This window comes from Natrix helvetica (assembly GCF_964273705.1).
Source record: "Natrix helvetica genome assembly, chromosome: 7".
Classification (NCBI taxonomy): Eukaryota; Metazoa; Chordata; class Lepidosauria; order Squamata; family Natricidae; genus Natrix; species Natrix helvetica.
In genome coordinates, this window is record NC_138558.1 from 1156955 (window position 1) to 1170640 (window position 13686).

At 49.4% G+C, this 13686-nt stretch overlaps 2 protein-coding genes across 4 annotated transcripts in view; both read right to left on the reverse strand.

Moving 5' to 3' along the window:
• Positions 1 to 9155, reverse strand: part of DYSF (dysferlin) — a 123448-nt gene extending 114293 nt beyond the window's left edge. Inside the window, exon 1 of the mRNA XM_081960009.1 lies at positions 8928 to 9155. Coding sequence (XP_081816135.1) covers positions 8928 to 9015 — 88 coding nt within the window. The 5' untranslated portion in view covers positions 9016 to 9155. The remainder of the gene's footprint in view (positions 1 to 8927) is intronic.
• A 3442-nt stretch (positions 9156 to 12597) lies between these two features.
• The window catches only part of ZNF638 (zinc finger protein 638), a 43378-nt gene continuing 42289 nt past the window's right edge, over positions 12598 to 13686 (reverse strand). For all 3 annotated transcript variants that reach the window (XM_081959995.1, XM_081959993.1, XM_081959994.1), the window contains one exon: positions 12598 to 12886. In XM_081959995.1, coding sequence (XP_081816121.1) covers positions 12818 to 12886 — 69 coding nt within the window. In that variant the 3' untranslated portion in view covers positions 12598 to 12817. The remainder of the gene's footprint in view (positions 12887 to 13686) is intronic.

A 13686-nucleotide genomic window follows, 5' to 3' on the forward strand; every position in this document is an offset into this window, starting at 1 on the left:
ATTAAAAGATCACGGAGAGCAAAGAGCCCGGAGCCAAATCGAAGTTTTTGACTGACTGATTGACGGGTCCCTCACCCAATTCTGCAACCCTCCGCAGCTGCCGGAATCCCACTTAGCCTCACTTTATTGTCACTTTGAATGCGGACTCAGGGGCACACCTTCAAATGGAAATCCTCTCCTCTCACCCTCCCCGCCCGACAGGGCCACTGGTGGGGATGATGGGCTTTGGAGTCCAGCAATCCCAGAGGGGCCCGACGGAACGAACCGCGATAAAACCCGGAGAGAAGGCAGCTCCCCTGTCGGGGGCAGAGGGGGGAATTGGGGCGGGGGGGCTAGCTACTTGCTGCCCTTCCCAAGAAAGCCCAGTCCGTCCCAGAGAAGGACGGAGCTCCCTCGGGCCGCCAAGAAACTCACCTCGGAAAGTCAGGCTGGCCACCGGGTCGCTGCGTTTGTCGCCCCGTTCTAAACCGGGCAGGCTGCAGGCCCGCTGGAGCAGGCAGCGGAGCATGGCTCTTGCAGTCGCGGCGCTGGCCGGGCTCTTGGGAAGACGAGGAGGAGAGCGGGTCGTCCGCGCCCCCCGGAGCCCCGCCCCGCCCGCCTCCTTCTTTCCCCCTCCCCGAGCCCCCCTCCCGCGCAGCATCAGGACCAGGAGGCGCCCCGGCGATATTGCGTTATCCCTCCAGGGGGCGCTCGGAGGTTGGTAAACAGGGATGCTCCAGCAGCGCCGACGGTCCTGGCGGAAAAATTCTCTTCCCCCCGCCCCCCCCCCGGTTTTTTTTCCTCTCTCAATCCCCCGCCCCTCCATCCAGTCCTGCTGCTGGCGTGTATTGCACTTTATTTTATTTTATTTTAATTTCATTATTTTATTTTATTTTTTGACTATTTTATCTTATTTTTATTATTTTATTTAATTGTTGTATTGAATTGTATTTTGTCTTATTTTATATTTTGTTTTATTTTCATTTAATTCCATCTGATTTATTAATTTTTATTTATTAATTATGCCTCCCATATTTCTACCAAGGGGCTTGCAATACCCCAAATCACAGAATAAAACAAGGCTAGAATTAAATCATTAAAACCTCAGATGACAACAAGTGAAAACATTAAAATTAATATTAAAACTGATAATAATAATAAATAATAATAATATTTAATGCTTCTAGACCGCCCCCTCTCCCGCAAGGGACTCGGGGCGGTGTACAGTTCATACAAAATATAACAGGATACAATAAAATTAAATTAAATATGTACAGTTGACAATTGACATGGAGGAGGTTAAAATGTAGTTAAAAGAACTGTACAAAGCAGATATAAAATAAATTCAAACCCCTAAAAACAAATACAGTAAATTAAAAAGCCCCTAAAATAACCAGATATAATACATTTGCCAGGAGGGACAGTTGAATTATGCCAGGCCTGCTAATCGGAACAGGTGGGTCTTCAGTTTTTGCCGGAAGGAGCGGAGGTCAGAAGTGGTTCTAATGATAAAATGAACCAAGGCATAGACGGAGTGCAGGAAGGGTCTTTTTCTGGCCCGCTAACCACCTCCAAAATGGGACCCCTGCGGGATTTCAGGTCCTGTAAACAAGTCAAGGTGGCACATATATATGTGAAGACCCCCTTCCTCCTCCTCCTATTTTCCCCAGAAGGACAACCCTGTGAGGTTGGCTGGCCTGAGAGAGAGGGACTGGCTCAAAGTCACCCAACCGGCTTTCGCATATGAGGAGGGAATAGTCCTAACTTCAATCACACCAGGTCAAAACAGGTAAGGCAACTTGGAATGAAACCTTTGTTTGAGTTTCACTGTCCACATCACAAGGTCCAAGTTAGAAAAATGGAAAAATTTAGAGTTAAAAGCTTTGTGTAATCCTGCCCCTCTAATCCAGTCTTTGTGGACCTTGACCATTTGAAAATGTGTGGATTTCAACTCCCAGAATTCCCCAGCCAGCATATTCCCCATCACAGCTAGGGAATTCTGGGAGTTGAAGTTCACACATCTTCAAGTAGCTAAAATTGAGAAATACTATTTTAATCTGTATATCCAAGACCCACCAAGTTCCCAAATACATTTGATCACAATGGATCTTTAGATAATCAAGAAAATCTTATCATAAAGATCTGGAAATATTACCACCTCCACCCCCGTATGCCTGAAACTGAACCTGGTGCTTAATAATGGAATATTTTCTGCTCTGCCTTTAAATTGGGAAGCCAGCACAGGTTTGTTAAAAACAGATCATGTCGAACCAAACTCATTTCGTTCTTTGACAAAGTGACTAAATTAGCAGACCAGTGAAAGGCTGCGTTCCTAGTCTCTTTCCACTTCAGCAAGGCATTCGGCAGAGTGGACCACAACCGACTTCTTGGTAAGCTAGGAAAATGTGGAACAGACAGCATCACCACCAGATGGATTCGTAGCTGGCTGACAAACCATACTCAACCAGTAGTCCTAAATGGTTCTGCATCTACAAGGAAGGAAGGAAGGAAGGAAGGAAGGAAGGAAGGAAGGAAGGAAGGAAGGAAGGAAGGAAGCAAGCAAGCAAGCAAGCAAGCAAGCAAGCAAGCAAGCAAGCAAGCAAGCAAGCAAGCAAGCAAGCAAGCAAGCAAGCAAGCAAGCAAGCAAGCAAGCAGTGGCATACCACAAGGTTCCATCTTTGCCCCAGGACTCTTCAACATCTTTATAAATGACTTAGATGAGGAAATAAAAGGGGAACTCATCAAATTTGGAAATGACACTAAGCTGACAGAAACAGCCAAATCCACAGAAGACAAGCTCAGGATCCAAAAGATCTTGACAGACTTGAACAATGGCCCTTATCCAACAAAATGAAATTTAACGTGGAGAAAACCAAAGTTTTACACCCGGGCAGAAAAACCCAAAGATACAAACACAGATTAGGCAAAACCTGGCTCAAACACAGTCACTGTGAGAGGGACCCTGCAGTCCTAGTGGACGATCCCTTAAACAGGAGCCAGCCATGCGCGCAGCAGCAAAAAAAGGCCAATGCAATCCTCAGCTGCATTAACAGAGAGATAGAACCAAAGTCACGGGAAGTCTTAGTGCCGCTTTCTAGAGCGTTAGTAAGGCCACACCTGGAATACCGCATCCAGTTTGGGACACCACGTTACAAAAAAGATGTTGAAGCAACGAATGGAAACTAATCCAGGAGAGACACAATCTAGAACTAAGGAGAAACTTCCTGACAGTGAGGGTAATTAACCGGTGGAACAGCTTGCCACCAGAGGTTGTGGGTGCTCCATCACCGGAGGTTTTTAAGGAGAGACTGGATAGTCATTTGTCTGAAACGGTAAAGGCTCTCCTGCTGGATTAGGGGGTTGGACTAGAGGACCTCCAAGGTCCCTTCCAACTCTGTTATTCCGCTATTCCGTTAAGTGACTCAGAGCATTAGCACAATGGAAAGATGTAGCAGCAGCCACCTCGATGACTGATCTCTTCCCACACACAAGACCAGCCTGTTCAGTTCTCCTCTGACCCTTTGATGGTGGGACGGCTGGACAACTGAGCAGCAAGGGGATTCTTTGGGACCCACATCTGGTGAAATCGCATCAACTTTTCCTTCCTCCATCTGGATTTTTTCCCCTTTCCTCTGCACCCTGCCAGCCAGATGGGAAGTTCGAGCAACACCCAGACATTTTGGCATGATCCCTGTTCCTGAAGTCAAACTCCATCCTGGCTGGTTGGGGGCCCAAAATGAGGGTATTTCTACTATTCCACCATCTGGAAAACAATTCAGAGGATACGCAAGAACCTGAAAACAAGCAAGCAAAACTTGGTTCTAATAAAAGATGGAAACTAATCACGGAGGGAAGCAACCGAGGACTAAGGTGAAATTTCCTGACAGTGGAAAAAATTACAGGTACCCCTCAACTTACAACCACAATTGAGCCTACCATTTACGTTGCTAAGTGAGAAATTTGTTGAGTTTTGCCCCATTTTATGAGCTTTCTTGCCATGTTTGTTAAGTGAATCACTGCAGTTGTTAAGTTAGTATCCTGGTCATTAAGTGAATCTGGCTTCCCCTTTGTTTGTCAGAAGGTCGCAAAAAGGGATCGCGTGACCCCAGGAATGCTGCAACTGTCATAAACATGAATCAGTTGCCAAGCATCTGAATTTGGATCCTGTGACTGCACCAGTCGTAAGTGTCAAAAATGGTCAGAAGTCACTTTTTTCAGTGCCATTGTAACTTCATACGGTCACTAAGCAAACTTTTTTAAGTCGAGGACTACCTATAACCAGTGGAAGGGCTTCCCTCCAGAGGTTGGGGACAGAGGTGGGTTGCTCCTGGTTTGGCCCGGATCGGGCGAATTGGTAGTAGCGGAGGTGGGAGGCTCCACCCACCCACCGGACGCGTCTCCGCATGAGCACAAGCTCCCGAACCGGTAGTAAAAAAATTGGCAACCCACCACCGCCAACATTGGAGGTCTTCAAAAAAAAAAAGATTGGACAGTCATTTCTTCAGAATGTTCAGGGGTCTCCTGCTTCAGTAGGGGGGTGGGCTAGAAGACCTCCAAGGTCCCTTCCTCCTCTGATATTCTGGATTGTGTTATTTCGCTATTCTCCATTCTGTTCTTCTGTTATTCTCCATCCTGTCAGCCTTTATTTTTCCATTCTTCTATTTTGTTATTCTCCACCAGGAAGCCAAGAAGAGGAACAGGAAGCAGGGGCTCCTTCTCTGCCCCTCCCAGCCAGAAATCCCATCTGCTCCTTTGCCAATGGTGCAGTCATTGCCCCCAACAGGTGCTGGGAGGGCTGCCAAGGGCCTGGGAGAAAGGTGGCAGCTATGAATAGAGCCTGGGCAGGGAGGGGGTGGATGGGTCACCCAGGATGAAACAGTATACTGGGAGGGAGGGAGGGAGGGGCGCATCTGAAAGGTAATATTGGATAACTGGTCAGTTTGAAAGGGAGGAAGTGGGATAGCAGGTACTTTCCCAAAAACCGAATGGGGAGTGGTGAGTTTTGGCAGAAATTGCAGCCAGGAGCAGAAGGACACGTAGACGAAAGCAAGGAAGAACTCCATTAAAGGTCAAAGCTTTGTGAATTTTTTAAACAGGTAGGCCTTGATTTACAACGACAATTGAGCCCCGAATTTATGTTGCTAAGGGAAACACGTGCTAAGTGAGTTTTGCTCCCTTTTACGACTTTTCTTGCCACTGTGGTTAAGTGAGTCATTGAGTTATTAACAGGTCCCTGGTCCTCTCTGAGTTGGGTTGTTTTCTTAGAGACCTTTCACGACCCAACTAGGGAACATCATCAGTGCTCTGATGGCTAATGAAGTGCCTGCAAGAAAGCTGCCAAGCTCAGAGGGCGCCAAGGACCCTTCATTTCAACCCTGAGCTACAAAGTTTGTTCTTGTTATTAGTTGCGAAGTTGTGTCCGACCCATCGCGACCAGTGGGGATTTTCCATTTCTTTTACTACCGGTTCACTCGCACGCATGACGCTCTAGATGGGTGGGCGGAGCCTGCTGTCACCACCACTACTGGTGCGCCTGATCTGGACCGGGAGCAACAAAACTTGGATCACGCCCCCATGATTCTTCCGGGCCTTTCCGCAGCCCCACAATTTAAAGGAACCATTTTTCTTCCTTAGCCTTTCCGTTTGTGTAACTGTTACAGCTACAAGTTGGTTGTTGCTGTTAGTTGCGAAGTCGTGTCCGACCCATCGCAACCCCATGGACAGCGTTCCTCCAGGTCTTCCTGTCCTCTACCAGGTCAAGCCTGCTGCTTGGGTGACTCCATCCAGCCACCTCCTTCTCTACCGTCCCCTTCATCTTATTTTGCCCTCCATCCTTCCCAGCATGAGGCTCTTCTCCAGGGAGTCCTTCTTCCTTCGCATCAGGTGGCCAAAGTCTTTGAGTTTCCTCTTCAGGATCCGGCCTTCTAAAGAGCAGTCAGGATTGATCTCCTCTAGGACTGACCGGTTGGATGGCCTTGCAGTCCAAGGGACTCAATGCAGGAGTCTTCTTCTCCAGCACCAGAGGTCAAAGGCCTCCGTTCTTTGGCACTCAGCCTTCCTTATGGTCCAACCTTCACAGACAACTGGGGAAACCATGGCCTTCTGTGGTTCAAAGATTCTCCTCCATTAGATCAGCCTTTTCCCTCCGAGACCGGCCAGAGGAGGAAGCCCCTTGCAATCTCCCTCCAGGCTTTGGGAGGGACACAGCCCCTTCTGGCCACAGGGGTCAAGCAGGGCAGGAAGAGCGTCACCTTTTGGGGATGAAGCCCATGAAATCCAGAATGAAAAGGAGAAGATTCAAACGGCCGTGTCCCTGTTTAAAGCACCGAACAGAGATCAACAGAGCGGGAAGGGACCCTGGAGGCTTTCTAGTCCAGCCCCCTGCTCAGGCAGGAGACCCTCTACCATTCCAGACAAATGGAATGCTCCAGTCTCTTCTTTAAAAACCTCCAATGATGGAGCACCCTCAAGTTCTGGAGGCAAGTAGTTCCACCGGTTAATTGTTTTGTCAAGAGATTTTGTCCTTAGCTCTAGGTTGTATCATAGATTCCCATCAGTCTGTTCTTGGTCTTGCCTATAAATGTTGGCATTTCCAGCGTTAAAGAAATGCACAATTCCTGCTTTAATCTTTCAACGGTGCAGTAAAAGATGTGGGTTCAGGAGAAAGTTTCCGCCATGCCTGGGAAGAGCTGGCATTTGGGCTGAGCACCCTGTGGGGATTTCCCACAAGCTTTTCGCCTCGGCTGGCCCTGATCCCTCGCGTGGCCTGAACCCAAAATGTCCTTATCGCCCACCGTGGCTAATAGCAATGGGACGGAAAACTCCCTTTTCCCTGCTCTGCTCTGCGGAATTGAACAAAAGATACATTGGAGACCATCGGTTTCCCACCATAAAAGAACAACAACTGGGGACAGAATTGATCCTCCTTCAATCCAGGCTCACCATTCCAGAAGAGCAGGATTTGGGCAAAAACAGGTTTCCTGCTTTGGAAAGTTCCTCCACGAGGACAATGTCCCCCACCCCCTTCCTTCTAGCACTGATGATGTTCCCTAGTTGGGTCATGAAACGTCTGCAAGAGAACAACCCAGGTCACAGAACACCCACAAGGACCCCACAATCCCCCTCCTCCTCCTCTCAATGCCCCCTCCCTTCTAGCACGGAAGATCTTGGGCTGAGGGTTCCAGGGTCCCAGGGCTACTTGATCCCCTTTGCCAACCGCCTGGCCAGCAAAATCAATGGGGGAAGCCAGATTCACTAAACCAGGGGTGTCCAAACTTGGGAACTTTAAGACTTGTGGACTTCAACTCCCAGAATTCCCCAGCCAGCTCTGCAGAGGAAGGGATTACAAGAGAATAAGTTAGGCTGGCTGGGGAATTCTGGGAGTTGAAGTCCACAAGTCTTAAAGTTCCCAAGTTTGGACACCCCTGCACTAAACAATCGCGTGACTACCTTAACATGTGCAGCGATTCGCTTAACAACCAGGGCATGAAAGGCTGCAAAATGGGACAAAACTCACTTAACATCTTAGGAGCTGCCTGTACTTTTAAGGTAGTACTGTTGGAGTTTCCCCGACAGAGCAGCAAACAAAAATCATGACTAACGATAAATGAATCCCTTCCCTGAGTCACGGACCCTCCCCTCCCCTCCCCCCCATTGGCTTCTCCAGGCCACTTGCTGGGCTATATATAGCCTCTTTCTGGCTTCTCATGCAATGGACAGACGACACTCAGAATTATATATATATAATATAATGAGACTCTATTCCAGAGGTCTTCAAACTTTGCCACTTTAAGACTTGTGGACTTCAACTCCCAGAATCCCCTAGCCAGCCTTACTTATTCTCTTGTAATCCCTTCCTCTGCAGAGCTGGCTGGAGAATTCTGGGAGTTGAAGTCCACAAGTCTTAAAGTGGCCAGGTTTGGGGACCCCTGCCTATCCATCCAGACCAATGACTGTCCAATCTCTTCTTGAAAAGCTCCAGGGATGGGGCATTTACAACTTCTGGTGGCAAGCTGTTCCACTGGTTAATTGTCCTCATGGTTAGGAAGATTCTCCGTAGTTCCAGGTTGCTTCTCTCCTTGATGAGTTCCTTGTCCTGCCTTCAGGGGCTTTGGAGAATAGCCCACCCCGAGGGGTTCAAACTGTCCCTCTTGACTGGAGAAGGCTGGAGCTTCCAGCCCTCCTTCAGCTCAGTGGGGCCCGAAAGGATGGGGATGACCCACAATGTTTATCTCCTAACAAAACCCAGGCTGGGCCAGGCATCCCCACCACCCTGGCAACACCGGCAGCCTCCCAGCCGAATTCCGGCTTCTCCAAATCGCCTCTCCAGCTCCGGTGGGGGCCCCGACCCAAGACAGCTGGGATGCCACTCTGGGGGGAGATCTGCCTGTGGGGTGAGATCAGAGGCTGATGCCCTGGCTGCCCCACTGCAGCCTGGAAGTAGAAGGAGCAACCCACCCACCCCGGGGGGGGGCTTTTCAGTTCCTTCTTCACAGAGCTTTCATCTCCTCCCTCTCAGGTTCGACTTCGGTATTTTAATACTTTGTTGTGTAGATGCGCAGTTTAAAAATGAGAGAGAGAGAGAGAGAGAAAGAGAGAGAGAGAGGATTGAGACGGATAGTGATAACTGGATAGTGAGATAGGAAGAGAGAGAGAAAGAAAGAGGAGATAGAAAGAGGGAAAAAGAGAGAGGGAAAGAGAAGGGAAGAGAGAGAAGGAAAGAGAGAAGGGAAAGGAAAGGAAATAGGAAGGCAGGTAGGCAGCAATAGAGATATACAGAGGAAGGAAGGAAGGAAGGAAGGAAGGAAGGAAGGAAGGAAGGAAGGAAGGAAGGAAGGAAGGAAGGAAGGAAGGCCAGAGGAGGGGTCCTCTCCCTCCCTCCCTCCCTCCCTCTCTCCCAGAGCCTCTGCCAGGGCTGCCAACTCCTTCCTTCCCTCCCTCCCTCTCACCTGCAAAGACCACGGAGCAATAGGCGTCACTGATGTCCGTGTCCGGGGTCTGGACTTGCTGAGCATGGAGGATGAAGACACGGAGCATTCTCGGGAGCGCTCTCGGCCAGCCTGGGGGGCCACTGGATGTCCACTTGCTCTGCCTCCAGGCCAGTCGCCCTCTGCGCCTGGGCCGGCTCAGCTGCTCTTGGCCCAGGGCTCAGGCACCGTCTGGGAGCTCTTAAAGGGGCCGTGCGTGGCTGGGCAGCTGAGCCGTGCCACCCCGTCAGCCCCGCCCCCAGGGATGCTCTGCTCTGGGGGTCAGGGCTGGGGGTTGGGCTGGTTAAAGGGCAAAGGAGCTGGGATCGGATTCAGCCAGCAACACGGGGGCGGAGGAGGATCCTGGCTGGAGTCCCCACTTCCACAAGTGTACAAACACAAACACACACACACAAACATTCAGACCAGGGGTGGAATCCAGCAGGTTCTGACAGGTTCTGGAGAGCCGGTAGTGGAAATTTTGAGAACTGGGAAATGCCACCTCTGGACGGCCCCCGAGGGGGAAGGGAATGGGGATTTTGCAGAATCCTTCCCCCGCCAGGCCCACCAAGCGCCGCCCACAGAACCGGTAGTAAAATTAATGGAATTCCACCAGGGAGTCAGAGCCAGCCCAAACACCAGGCAGTGAATAGAATAACAGAATTGGAAGGGACCTTGGAGGTCTTCTAGTCCAACCCCCTCCTACCCAAGCAGGACAAATGGTTGTCCAGTCCCTTCTTAAAACTCCTCCAGTGATGGAGGCAGGCAGTTCCATTGGTTAATTGTTCTCACTGTCAGGAAATTCCCTCTTAGTTCCAGGCTGATTCTCTCCTCCTCCGATTTCCACACTTCCATCCATGGACAAAGTCAAACACAGGCAGGCCTACATTGGGGCCCAGCCCAACGATGAGCCGGTTGCAGAGGGAAAGCCAACTTGCGGTGTTTGCCTTCTTCTTGCTGGACTTGTAACTGCCAGAGAAGGGAGAGCAAGGGAGCATTTGGGAACGTTCAGGGCTTCACACACCGAGAGAGCTTACCTGGATTCAGCCAGATTGAAGTCAGTTGTGTCCCCTGATTTACACACAGGTGTACAGATGTTCAGCCATTCGGCAAAGAATAAAACCTCAACCCACCACAAAGTCACAACCAAACCACTCCGTATAAAGCCCCTGCCATGCTCTGAATAAAAAGAATGTGCAGCTCCCACCTGCAGCATGCCTTATGGAGCTCCGTCTTCCCCCCCCTTGTCCTAAAGGGACAACAGTGGGGGTACATGGAACCTGGGGACAAAGCTGTTCCCCAAGAAAACCACCCCTGACCAGGGGGGAGTCAACCTGGCAATTAGGAGGGATTTCCCGACAGTGAGGACAATCCACCAGTTGCCTTCAGAGGTTGTGGGAGCTTCATCCCTGGAGGCTTTCAAGAAGAGACGGGGCTGCCACCTGTCAGGAATGGTGCAGGGTCTCCTCCTTGGGCAGGGGTTGGACTAGATGACCTACAAGGCAGGCGTTTGGGGAGAGGGTGGCTGGACCATTCTCTTCCTGCCTAGACCCGGCAGAGGCGGCCACTTGGAGAAGACGGCCTGTGCAGGGGCTGCTGAAGGGGCAAAGGCCGGGTGGCCACCCTGACCTCAGACTGCTGTAGTGAGGGGCCCAGTCGCTGGATGCTGACCTTCTGACCTCCTCCCAGGTGGGCCTCCAAAACTTCTTCTCTTGCTAGACCAGGTAGAACAGGGGAATCTACCTGGAGGAAAGATCTCCAAAGGAAACCAAGGGGGAAGCCATCAACGGCTAAACGTCTCCACCTGTGGGACAGGTGAGCTTCTACTGAACTGGCCAGTGTTGGGTCAGCAAGGACTCCCTCCCCAGCCCCTGATGGTCCCCACCTTGTCTTCCAGGGAAGCCCCCTTGAAGAGGATTACAGGTGGTCCTCGACTTACAACAGCTCATTTAGTGACCGTTTGAAGTTACAATGGCACTTAAAAAGAGTGACTTATGGCAGTTTCTCACACTTATGACGCTTGCAGATCCCTATGGTCATGTGATTTACATTCGGATGCTTGACCACTGACTCACGTTTATGACAGTTCCAGCGTCCCGGAGTTACGTGATCCCCTTTTGCGACCTCCTGACAGTCAATGGGGGAAGCCAGATTCACTTAACAACCATGTGACTACCTTAACATGTGCAGTGACTCGCTTAACAACCATGGCAAGAAAGGCCGTAAAAGGGGGGAAAACTCACTTAACAACTAAGCAGCATACATTTTGGGCCGAATTGTGGCTGTAAGTTGAGGACTGCCTGTACTTTTAAGGTAGTACTATTGGAGTTTCCCTAGCAGGACAGCAAACAAAAATTATGATTAATGATAAATGAATCCTTTCACTGAGTCACTGAGTGTGTCGTCGTTCCCCCCCCCCCCCCCCAGGCTACTTATAACCTCCACCTGGTTTCTCATGCAATGGGCAGACCCACAGGAATAACAGCAACATACGTTTTGGGCTGAATTGTGGCCGCAATTCGAGGACTACCTGGAATGCAGACTTAGCCCCAAACAGCCACGAAGAGGGTTAAACTAAGGACACCCCATCCATCATGGCCTAGGACATTGTAGATCAGGAAATCTCCAAATTTCCCCACTTTGAGAATTCCTCAGCCAGCCATGGGAGTAGAAGTCCACAGGTCTTCAAAGGGGGGAAATTTGGAGACCCCCTGCTCTAAAAGAGCCTTTTCAAACTTGGCAAATTTAAGTGCTGGCTGAAGAATTTGAGAGGTGGGGTCCACCAGTGTGAAAGTTGCCAAGTTTGAAAATCACTGCTCTGAACCGAGCCAATCGGGGTCCATTCCGGCCTCTAGAGCAGTGTGTGTGTGTGTGTGTGTGTGTGTGTCCAACCTTGTGGACTTCAACTCCCAGAAGTCAATTCTAGGATTTGAAGTCCACAAGTCTTAAAGTGGCCGAGGTTGGAGGCGCCTGGTTTATACAATGGGCCGATTGCATTAACAACGTAACACAAGTGGAAATGGATCCTTTCAAGGGTTTCTACTGAATTCTTTGTAGAGCCCAGGAAGTAAGATTTCCCCAAGGGTTCTGCTTGCTCCTAGAAGTTGTGGGTGCTTCATCACTGGAGGTCAGTACCCCACCATCCTGTCAGAGCTGAAGAAGCTTCTTGGATGAGAAGCAAAATGCCTTCCAAAGAAAAAAACAACAGGAAAGTGCAGTTGCCACTAGAAAAAGCCCCTTTGGCTGAAATGGTGGAGTCTCCTGCCCCGACCCTCCTATTCTAGGTTATTCTAAACGCCTGCAATGGGCCAATAGACTTCAGGCTCCCATTTGGACGTTTACATCTCAAATTATTATATTTTATTCCAACTTTGATATGGCCCCAGGACTAATCAATAAATAAAGGACATATGAAGGATACATTGACATCTGGGGAAGGGGAAGCAATTTATCCTGGAATTCTGCTGGCTAGGATAACCACATGCCAGACAACAGGGGCTAATGAAAGTGCTGAGCGGGAGACCCCCATCAATTTGTCTGCGGTGGAAACTTGGGGTGCACAACTGACGTCCAAAGAACTTGACTCTGCAAACGGCACGAGGGTGCCCATTTCTACCACTCAGAATCAAAAGTAAAAACCCAACCTCTTGGCTCTACGGTAAGAATTTATTTGAGCACTTCCAACGTTATTGTGGAAGGAAATAAAAATCACTACACAATTTTAATAGCCTGCTTCTCGAAGGAACCGAAGTGAATACGGCATGGAAATCTTCAAAAGGAACCAAGTAAAAACAAAACAAAACCAGGAGCAGAACACAAAGAAGCAACTGGACCCTAAATGAAATTCTGCAGAGGCACTTCCCGTCTTCCTATTACGTCAAACTCTCTTTTCCCACATCTTCTTTTTCTTTCTCCTCTGCTGGGCTCTTGATCATGAATTTCTGAAAAAGATGGGAAAACTTTTGCTTTAGGACAAACTATAAGAGGGTTAAGCGTTTATTTTTCCCCAAATGTTATTCAGTTGCCCCGTCTTTGAGAAGGTTGTTTTCTTTCCATCATCTTATCTGCATTTTCCAAGTGTGACACCCAGGCCTGTACACAAAACTTCAGGGATCTAAGAAAGGAGAGTACTTGCAGCTCAAGATTGACATGAGGGGTCTTGAGTGCTCTCTGAGCTTAGTGGTTTCCTTGCAGACGTTTCATGACCCAACTGAGGAATATCATCAGTGCCAGAAAGGGGCAGGGTTTGCAGGGAGGAGGAGGAGCAGTGTGGGGTCCTTGGTGCTCTCTGAGCTTGGTGGTTTCCTTGCAGACGTTTCATGACCCAAACTAGGTAACATCATCAGTGCTAGTGTCAACTGCTAAAGTTGTCATGGTGAGGGAAGGGGGGGAAGAGCGCATTCCACGCATACGTTCGGCTAGAGTCGGATCTCAGATTACTACAGCAGGCTTGGGAGGGATGCACCTCATTGGGGAATGTGATTTATGACACAGAGGGGAGGGAAGGAACAGGGGTAAAATTCAGCTATGACTCAAAGCTCAGATCTGACTGCAAAAAGGCCTCGCATAATGGCGCTCCTAATAAATGACTAGTTTTATATTGAAACTTAGCTCGATACTCATGAATCAATTAGGGCATTTTTAGGAAACCTGACAGCTAGGAGTGTGGTTTGCAGTCCGTTTATATTCTACCGGCTTGCCTGTCAGTGTTGGTGGGGGCCGTCGTAAGAGACTCTTTGGT